Source organism: Saccostrea echinata, unplaced genomic scaffold, assembly GCF_033153115.1.
Source record: "Saccostrea echinata isolate AGI-Se365-2 ecotype Australia unplaced genomic scaffold, CSIRO_AGI_Sech_v1 ptg000007l, whole genome shotgun sequence".
Lineage (NCBI taxonomy): Eukaryota > Metazoa > Mollusca > Bivalvia > Ostreida > Ostreidae > Saccostrea > Saccostrea echinata.
The window spans coordinates 206,649-217,212 of record NW_026889756.1 but is presented as its reverse complement, the minus strand read 5'-3'; the positions used below and the strand labels follow the sequence as shown (position 1 = coordinate 217,212).

The 10,564-nt window shown below is 34.4% G+C and overlaps 1 protein-coding gene across 1 annotated transcript; it reads right to left on the bottom strand.

The window, feature by feature from the left end:
- Positions 1 to 10,403, bottom strand: LOC133180807 (reticulon-4-interacting protein 1 homolog, mitochondrial-like). Its single transcript, XM_061315274.1, has 10 exons — positions 10,108 to 10,403; positions 8,426 to 8,793; positions 7,604 to 7,755; positions 6,548 to 6,616; positions 5,984 to 6,108; positions 5,511 to 5,559; positions 4,824 to 4,960; positions 2,184 to 2,361; positions 1,734 to 1,826; positions 1 to 438 (listed from the first exon to the last, which is right to left on the bottom strand). The coding sequence occupies exons 2-10, from the start codon at positions 8,736 to 8,738 to the stop codon at positions 328 to 330; spliced, it is 1,227 nt and encodes a 408-aa protein (XP_061171258.1). The 5' UTR covers positions 8,739 to 8,793; positions 10,108 to 10,403; the 3' UTR covers positions 1 to 327.
- Between the last annotated feature and the right edge of the window lie 161 nt (positions 10,404 to 10,564).

Here is a 10,564-nt window from a genome sequence, read left to right as displayed (position 1 = left end):
ACAAGTACACATAGCTAGAAAATAAATAAAATGCCCTGGTATAAGTACTAGTGTCAGAGTTTCTATTTGTTGGACAGAATATCAGGAATTAATTATACAAGTACTGTCACAGTGCAAAGGCAGACCTTGGAGAATTCGCTCTCCCATTTGTCTATTTTTAGCATCATAATCACTGACACATTTCTTCAAATTTACCTGTATCTATTTTTAACATTAGTGTCACTGACACATGTGGATGACAATTTTCTACAGTGTCTTTTTTGTAACATTACAATCACTGACATAGTGATGACAATTTCTTCATTGTGTCGTTTTTTATCACCATATTCATTGACACATGTTGATGACAATTTTTCCTCGGGCGTGTCCTTCCTCCAGTTTTTCATACGCTTTATCAGCCTTTTCAAATGGAAACACTGTGTCTATCACTGGTTTGATCTGTAATAGAAAACCTTTGATTAGTTAATATATACTGTTAATTATAATACTGTAAGTCCCCGAGGGTCTCTACATTCCAATAGCTAAGCACTTCAGTACTATCTTTAAAATACGGATATATTTAATTGCTGTGGTTAAATATTGTGTCACAGTGCTGTATATGAACAAAATTGTTGGTTGAATTTGCACAATGCTGAAAAACAAAATACTTTTTTCTTAAGGTTTGAAAGGAAATTCACTTTAAGTTAAATTTATGATAATCTGATAAAACTTCTTGAAACAATACAATATAACCCTTTCCCCCTCAAAAAAAAAATCAAAAAGAAAAATACCAAATAAAAACACAAAAAAGGAGAATACTCAAGGCACTTGTCAATCAAGCTTTTGTTGATTCCTAGGGCACCCCATCTTTCAAAATTTGAGAAAAAAAGATTTTATTGCATTTTCCAAGTACTCTTTTTGATGTAGGCAGCAATGTAACTGCATATAACCTTTCATTCACCCCTCACACTTTTACCACACTTAATTAGACTCTAACTGCATGAGTACTTTATATCATTTATTAATATTTTTAAGTTCATCCTGTCATATCTCTCCTCTCTTCCAGCTGTGTGACAGTCTGTATTTACTGTGTCTAACATCCCCTCTCCCCACTGAGTACTTATATACTGACATCCCCCCTCCCAACTAAGTACTTAAGTACTAACATCCCCCCTCTCTAATGAGTACTTAAGTACTGACATCCCCCCTCCCCACTGAGTACTTAAGTACTGACATCCCCCCTCCCCACTGAGTACTTAAGTACTAACATCCCCCCTCCCCACTGAGTACTTAAGTACTGACATCCCCCCTCTCCACTGAGTACTTAAGTACTGACATCCCCCCTCCCCACTGAGTACTTAAGTACTAACATCCCCCCTCCCCACTGAGTACTTAAGTACTGACATCCCCCCTCTCCACTGAGTACTTAAGTACTAACATCCCCCTCCCCACTGAGTACTTAAGTACTAACATCCCCCCTCCCCACTGAGTACTTAAGTACTGACATCCCCACTCCCCACTGAGTACTTAAGTACTAACATCCCCCCTCTCCACTGAGTACTTAAGTACTAACATCCCCCCTCTCCACTGAGTACTTAAATACTAACAGCCCCCCTCCCCACTGAGTACTTAAGTACTAACATCCCCCCTCTCCACTGAGTACTTAAGTACTAACATCCCCCCTCTCCACTGAGTACTTAAATACTAACAGCCCCCCTCCCCACTGAGTCCTCATATAAGCTCCTGTGTCATACCTCTTCTTTCTCCACCATTTGTTTTACTGTCTGTAAGTGTTTACTGCTCGGTTTAAACATGGCCCACCTGTAACTTCTACCATCTTTAAATCCCTGTAGAATTGAATAAAGAAAAATATGAAGTACGTCACCTCTTGATTTTTTTTCCTATTCAAAAATTCAAACTTCTGACATAGGGTTGACAGATGTCTGTCAATGTGGATCTTACAGAGAACTAACATAAATCTTATTTCACCGAGTTTGTGGAGTGTCGCTCAAAATTAAATTTACAATATCAGGTAAATATTAATCATCATCTATCAATTCATGCATGTATGATCTGCATTTGAATATTACAAAGTATTTACAAAAGCATAGACTAAATAAAATTATTTTTTAATATGAAAGAGAGAAAAAAGCATATTTCATGACAACAAATAGTTTGTATTACAAACTGTGACAAGGATTCACCTGTAAAACATTGGCTGTTAGATTAGCACCAGACCTCAGAAGTCCCGGCAGAATCCCATATTCATCAGTTTTCTGTAGAAATGGAGTCTTTATCGTGACAAACTTAGAATTATTCCACTTTTTCAGTAGGTCAAAGGAAAAGTCTACCCCTCCATGAATGTCCAAAATCAGGTCGTACCTGTAAAATCAGGTAAGACAATGGCCAGGTGGGTCATTTGAAGATAAAAGGTCAACATGGATTATTTGACTAGCAATTTTAATTTTTTTTTTTTTTTCAGTGCAAACATGGAGAGAATTCTTCTTTTTCTTTTCTGTTTGTTCAAAATCTTTTATTAATGAAATTTAATATCATCTTAGGTATGGAATGAGTTATTTTTGGGGGATTAAAAAATATTGGGAAAACTTCTAGTATACTGTCCCTGGAAATATGGCGCTAAAATAGGTGTCACTGAAGGTGGCATACATTATAATGCAATCGCGTGAGTGATTGACAGTCAATAAAAAGACCACAAATCCCAAAATTGAGCCAAAAAAGCATGGTAAATTGCTTTGACATAACTTGCCTAAACTTAGCACACAATATCGGGCATGTTTCAACATTAGACCTAGGCTAATGCATCAAAGTTTTCGATCAAAAAACTTTCCTGTTGTAAGCAAAAATTGCATGAATAAGCCCAAAGTGATGGAGATGTGAGCTTGGGTACAGATAAATCTATTACATGTACGATCTCCAAGCTATATATACTTGAACCCTAATCCACCAAGTGCATACAATGCACCCATATTTAATTAATAATTTCCTAAAGTTTTACTATTTCATGCTTTACTCCTGTAAGATAATCGGCACAGTTCAACATTAGGCTAATTCATGCAAGTTTTTGGTCACAAAAGGCTCTTGGCAGCAGTGACTTTTGTGAGGGAAAATTACATGAATTAGCCCAAAGTCAGTTAGAGTGGATTTATAAACAGTTCTAATGTTAGAACTATATATACTCTAACCCTAATCACTCGATCAAATGCGTTTTGTTGAAGCGAGGGGAAAATGGCTGTTTGTGTACATTCTGCACATGCAGCAATGGTAAGGGAAATAACCACTCATGCACAGTCACATGATTCTAGGGACCAGCATATTAGCAACTTCCCAAATATTGTATGAATATCAAATTAAATGAATGGTTTAAAATATGGTTTAAGTGACACAGTGACGGAAAAACACGAAAATCGACAAAAGTAGAATTTATGCATGATGCATGCAAATTTTGTTCAGTTCTTGAGAATACTAGGTTTCAGAAAATTACAGGTTTCAGAACTTAAAAAATCTACTTTAATAGAGAAAAATAAAAGTGAAACAAGATGTGTTTGTGAAACACTGATGCCCCCGTATGGCAGCTTATGGCGAAGGTTAAAGTTTCTCAAATGCAAGTCAAAATCCTGGCCAAAAGATAAAAAATGTTAAATTTGAAAGCCCTAGCTGCAACTGTTCAATATGGTGAAGGTTGAAGTTTTTTAAAATTAAGTAAAACATCAAGGTCAAGGTCAAAGTTGTTGGTATCCAAAGGAAGGTCTTGTCACAAGGATTACATATGTAAAGTATGAAAGCCCTAGCACCAACCATTCAGAAGTTATGGCCAAGGTTAAAGTTTTTCAAAAGTAGGTCAAACTCCAAGGTCAAGGTCAAAAGGTCAAAGTTGTTGGTATCTAAAGGAAGGCCTTGTCACAAAAAATATACACATGAAGTTTGAAACTCCAAGCACCAACTGTTCAGAAGTTATGGCCAAGGTTAAAGTCTCATAAAATTTTGCAAAAGTGGGTCAAACTCCAAGGTTAAGGTCAAAAGGTCAAATATGATAGTACCCAAAGAAAGGTCTTGTCACAAGGAATACACATGTGAAATATGAAAGTCATAGCTCCAACCAATCAAAAGTTATGGGCAAGGTTAAAGTTGACAACAGACAGACAGACAAACAGATAAACAGATAAACAGACAAACAGATAAACAGACAAACAGATAAACAGACAAACAGACAGACAGGACAAAAACAATATACCCCCGGGATCTTTCGATCCGGGGGCATAATAAAAAAGTCTTTGTATAACCCAACAGAAAAATATTGCTTCACTTCTTCCTCTTTATTGTACGCATGCGCTGAAAAGTTGAAGAATTACCATGGTTTCAATTCCACAGATATAAATGTTGGATGATCGAGAATATTTATACAATCTTCGAAAAAGATGATCAGAACTTATTTCTCACTTCTGCTCCCTCCAATTTAATTTAACAAGTTTCACGCTAAAAATAAAGGACGTGTGACCATGACTTTGTGGACATTGACGATAAAAACAAAGCCATAGATACAACATTTGTTTTTCCAGCACTTACATTTTGCAGCTTTTTTCTTGCTTTAGAGTGCAGTTGAGTTGCCAAAACTTTGCTATATTCATATTTCACATAAGTCTTTTGTTTTGTGATACAAATTTCTTAAAAGAAACATGATTTTGACTCATTATGTTAATTTAAAATCTGGCAAATTAAAGCTGCCCACTGTTACAGTACATGTCTTAAAATTCATAGAAGATAAATTAAACTTTGGCTCTCAATATAACATATAAATTGGATGGAAAAGCAGACGACATTCCTACCCTTTCATGCTCATAAGTTCCTGTTGAACATTCTGTGTTTTGTAATCGATCACATGATCAGCTCCAAGGGAGGTAACCAAGGGAACAGCATCAGTGGAGCAGGTTGTCGTGACGATGGCTCCCCAAGCCTTCATCAGCTGTACAAGGGAAGCATAGAAGTCCTATTGGACTATTGGACTAGTGGGTTACTTTTAAAAGGAAATCTTTACCTTAAGTGCAAAATCAACTGGAACTGCCAATTTGTAGATTTTTTTTATCTAAATCATCAAAAGCTGGGGTTTTATTATTATTTTTTGTTTCATATTTCATGCCTAAACACTTTTAAACAAAGAGTAAAATCTTAAAAGTTTAAATAAAGGTTTTTACTACATTTAGAATTTTTGCACCCATTTGTCTAACAATGAAAACAGATAAATGGCAAAATATGCCTCATTTGAATCTAATATGAGGAACATTTCCTTGTGAAATTTATCTGTTCAATGAAAATACCAAGCATATCCATTAGTTCATCACACAATGTAAATTGTTGGTCAAAACAATTTAAACATGCTCAGATTATTTCACATAAATGTGTATTTGCAAGATTTTTTATGATAAAATTCTGATTACAAGTGTAGTTTTCTCAGTATTTCTTTATACTTTTATTAACATGCACTTTACTTGAATGCTTTTAAGCAGAAAACCAACCTGAATTGCAAATGTCCCAATCCCTCCTGAACCGCCATAGATCAACGCTCTACAACAGAAATAAATTGTACAGAGTATATACATGTATAAACAAAGTATTATATCACTGTACATGAGTCATACTACAGGTAGTTTTTGCTGTTTAAAATTCCAGCAACTGGATTCTCTAGAGGTACCATTAAAGTTCATCATTTTTTCCAATATTAATTCAATCATTTACATATCTGAACATATGGAGACATTTTAAGAGATCTCAATTTCACAACATCACTGATTTCTGTACACTGCAATACAACAAATCACATATGTATGCTTTTTCCTTGTGTCCTACATGTTTAAGAAAATAAAAATGGATACTGTCCTTCCTGACTTTTATCAGTAGTCTTCAAGGAGAGACAACTCTGGTAATAACTATGCTTTTGAGGAAAAAATCTTTAAATTTGCAATGACCTTGAACTGTTTTGACCTTTTACCTCTTATTAGCTGTGTTATTTTCCCTTAGTTCCCCTACATCACAGAGGGCTGTCATCACTGTGGAGACCACGTATGGAAGTGAGGCAGCCTCTACATCACTCAAGTTATGTGGCCTCGGAGATACCTACAATACATGTAATATATTCAATGACTAACAACACAAGTCATTGCTTTACATTTTATCACTTATTTCTGTCTTTCATTTGTGAACTTATCTTGAATTTTCTGAGATTCAATAATTTTTTTATAAATAGATGCTCTGTGAAAAAAAGCAAACGATTTAAATATCAACAGGTCAATCATCTATAGCAATTGAATATTTTGACATTATATTCCTTGAAAGTATAACATTTTTATGACATATACAATTTTATGAGAGCAGTCTGAACAAAGTTTGTCAAGAGCTCTGTAATGTCATGAGGTCATGTGTTGTAAATTTTTCTAAAGCTCTGTAGGTTCATTACGTCATTTGTTGTTGATTTCTTGACCTACTTAGGGTCATGAGGTCATGTGTTGTCTATTTGTGGATTTTTATAGATCCTGTATGATCAGATCATACTTACATGAGATTCTGATGTCACCGTAAACTCAGCATGTGATCCCTGTCTGAAAGGGGAAACTGTACCCCATATCTAAAAACAGAAACAGGCCTTAAGTTAAGGTTATTTAAAATTCAATAAACCGGTCACTTTTCCCTCAGTGTATCTAACACACAAAGCTATATTTGTAGGTTATTGACCGACTATCACAAAATACTGTTCATGTACATAAATTGATGTATTCAAAAATTAGCGCAATCACTGGGTATTGAGTCGTTGGCTTATTAATCATGAATTAGCACTAAAAACATCTGCACCATGTATTGTATAAATGTATTTATTAATAATTTATTTACAACGGTATTCATGAATTAGCACATTGTTGTCCGCGACAAAGCCACTAAAATATGAAGCCCGCTTTTTTAAGTACACATACAGTATACCCACCTGAGGTCTTAATTTGCACAGTAAAGTTAACGTTGAGACTGAGCTAGCATGGTCAGCATTCAAGCAAAGACCAAGTCGGCAGACATATTTCTCAGTAATCAGTCATTAACCTTTTTATTATATATTTAATGTCAGCACATTTTTTCCAAATTCATTTAAATTGAATATCTCTGAATTTCTGTTTGTAAACATCTTTACAACATTAGTAACTTACACTTCAACAGATATATTTGTGACGTCAAATGTACATGTATTGTAATGATGTCATTAAGAATGGAGAAATGGGAAAATATATTGTGAAATCTCAAAAACACAAAAGTAGTCCCTGGATATTTACAGTCTGGGCCAATAAGTCTGTAAATGCCCCGGGAGTCTCTAAATGGGATTTTATTGCGAAAAATATATCAATATATGTAATAAGAGATATTTAAATTATTTTGGATATTGATAAAAAAAAACATCAAAGAAATAAATTGGTACATTCAAGCAAAATTTCTATTCAAACAATTTCAGTTTAACATCTCTATAACCATCATCATATCACACAATTATAGTCCTTTAAATTCTACAACCCCCACTTCAGTTTAAAATCATTGTGTCCTACAAAAGCTTCCATCCACAAGGATAGCTCACCTTGTCGCCAACTTTAAACTTCTTAACTCTCATTCCTGTTTTCAGAACTGTCCCTGAGAAATCTCTCCCTAGAATCAGAGGAAATTCTGACTGAGGGGCATGGAGGCGATCCTTGTTCCTTATAGCATTCAACATTGCGTGTCCATATCCTCCTAATAATTCAAATAAAGATATGAACATGATTTAGCATTGTGTGCCCTACTCTTATAAGTAAGAGCATCGATTAATGTTCCTACGCTCCTTATATACCTCGGAAGTCAAAAGTATCTCACCATGAACCTCTAGAGCATGGAGTATGTGTGCCCATATCCCCTAATACATGCATTATTTCCTTCCTTAGTACAAAGTAAGTTTTTATCAATATAACCCAGGGTACTCAGCTAAGTAAACTTAATTTCAAACTCAAATAAGCCATTCTGATTGTATTTAAATTTTCAGGGAGTGAATTAAGTTTTCTGACTTCATTCAACTTTATATCTGTAACTATATAAAATTTGGATTTTTTCCCCAAAATTATCATTCTTTTTCATTGACACTAAATTGCGCATATCTATTCGCTTATCATGATATTCGCTATGGAAATCTCAACTAATGAAAACTTCTTAATTATAACTATCTAAGGCAATTTTTCAGAATTTGCAATTTAATTTACAATCTCAATGGTTGTTAAATATTGCATATTTTTACCATTAGCTGCAATAATGTAGCTCTCTCCTTTTTTTTTTTTTGGGGGGGGGGGGGGGGAGGAGCCCTCTCCAAAAAATATCAGATTAAAAAAAAATTCTGAGAGGGCTACAGTATTGCAGCTACTGTAGTATATACCTCTCATTCTAATATCCAGCATGTTTAGACTAGCAGCGGTAACATTAACAAGAACATCCTCCGGGTGAATGATGCGAGGGACCCTCACAGACTCCGACCATGTGAGTTCATCGTTACCCCCATATCTCCTAATCTGCCAGGCCCTCATAACACCTCTGGCCTCCTTCACTGAAACCTTTGTATGATGACGTCGCTGTGAGGCCAAATTTAGAATTGCATTGTGGGATTTTGCGGGGGAGGAGCAGAGTAATTTTATGTAGGACTGTCGAAGAATGTTTTTTGCCATCTTTGTAATTAGAGCTGTCTCTAGCATCCCTGGTAGGTTGACCTCTCTCTAATTACAGCTGGTGTTAATCTAAAGCAGGAAGCTTAAAAAAGAACAAAGAAATGTTATTGTCATGATTGTTGAGACATATAATGGGAGTCACTTATGTAAGTGTGTTTGCTTAATTTTAAAGGAAATATTTAACAGTTAAAATTACAACTTTAGAAATTTTGTCAAGCAAGGACGAAAAAGGAAGATTGTCAAAATTCGAAGTCCTATTTCTTGTGTGTGTGTTTGTTGAAGGGGGGGGGGGGGGGGGTCCATCTTTCACAAACCAAATTTTTATTAATACATTACCAAATTACCATGATTTAACAATGGTACAACAAACAGTGGGGCCCACCCTTTCAATGTACATTTTTTCAATAGTAAAAGGTTAGGTTTTGGGAATTAAAAGTGGGGAGGCTCCCCTGATACTACGTGCCTGCTGGTGAGGGCCCAGAATCTCCGGAGTGTTAACAAAAATATTTCATTCATTTTCTTGAAATATAAAAATTATGCCATTTAGGTTTTGTTTAGGAAATAGAAGACATAGTAATATTTATTGTTTTAACGAAAATTAATATTCCACGGAAACTTATTGTACATATAATTGAGGCTAAAATTTAACCGATATACTAAACGGTATCATATAATCATTCTTAACGTTTAAAAACATGTATACAAAATTTTAATTATGAACAAAAAAATATCGTATTGTAAATCATACTATTAGATCATAGCATTCAAAGATGTGGCTGAAATTTATTTTTTCAAAGATCTTCAAAAAAAAATATCAATGTATGATAGAACAATGACAAAATAATGAATGATTTATTTGGATTTGTCAGTTATTTTAAAAAAAAAAAAGATTTCAAATTTTATCATACAGCCATGATAATTTAAAATTTAAATCGACACAGTATGACACAGAATAATTTGAAAAACACGAATATTTGTTGGATGGTACTGAGATTTTTTTCTCCGAATAACTCTCTCTTTTTTCTTATCTTTTTTTTTTTCTGAAAATGATGTGTACGCACTTTCGTATTTGTGTATAGGCAGCTACGTGCCTGAAATTGAACATTGATTGATGAATATGACATACAGCCATTAATTAATATTAACATACATCATTTAATGATCTGGCTGCCAACCAAAAACTTTGCCAAATTAGTTATAAATTTACACTACTAAAAAGCAATACCACAGTTAAAATAGTTGAAAGGGCTGATGACAATTTAAGTTAGAGGTTTAAATATGCCAAATGTCAAAATTAACATTCTTAACTAATACTTAAAAATAAATAAATAAAATAAAAATTAATTATAATAAAAAACATCAGGTAGTACACATAAAAAAATCATTCGATAGTTACTCAGCGTGGTATTCAGTTGGATTATCTTTTTTTTTCTTCAGAAAACCTTGTTGCCAGGCCAGTGTTCAATTTTTTTCCTTGTTGGGCACACACAGCCAGTGTTGGCAGCTACTCGATCAGCAACAGCTTCATGTAAAATGTTACCAAATAAAGCCAACTGTGACTGGAATTAAATCCCGTGTTTCTACAAACTCAATGGCGCATTAATGTATGTAAGATTATGGCAATATTTCAACGTACAATAGATAGGCAAAATACGTCACACGAAAACTATCTATATTTTCTGCTAACTGAGCGTCTCTGAACTTCTGTCAACATCCTACTTTCGTTTTTGCATTCAGCGGTGGACGTTTGTTTCGTTTCTAGGAAGTTTAGATCCTCAATTTTTTTTTTTTTTTCAGTTCCCTTTCCTAATGTTTTACTACAAGGGACCCATCTTTTTTAAATTTCTTTATTC

Coding starts and splice junctions, on each gene's coding strand:
- LOC133180807 (XM_061315274.1), bottom strand. CDS start 8,738: ATGCTAGAGACAGCTCTAATTACAAAGATGGCAAAAAACATTCTTCGA. Junction 6,617..7,603: donor AGTTTAAAGTTGGCGACAAG/GTGAGCTATCCT, acceptor TTCTGTTTTTAG/ATATGGGGTACAGTTTCCCC. Junction 6,109..6,547: donor CGGTGACATCAGAATCTCAT/GTAAGTATGATC, acceptor CATGTATTGTAG/GTATCTCCGAGGCCACATAA.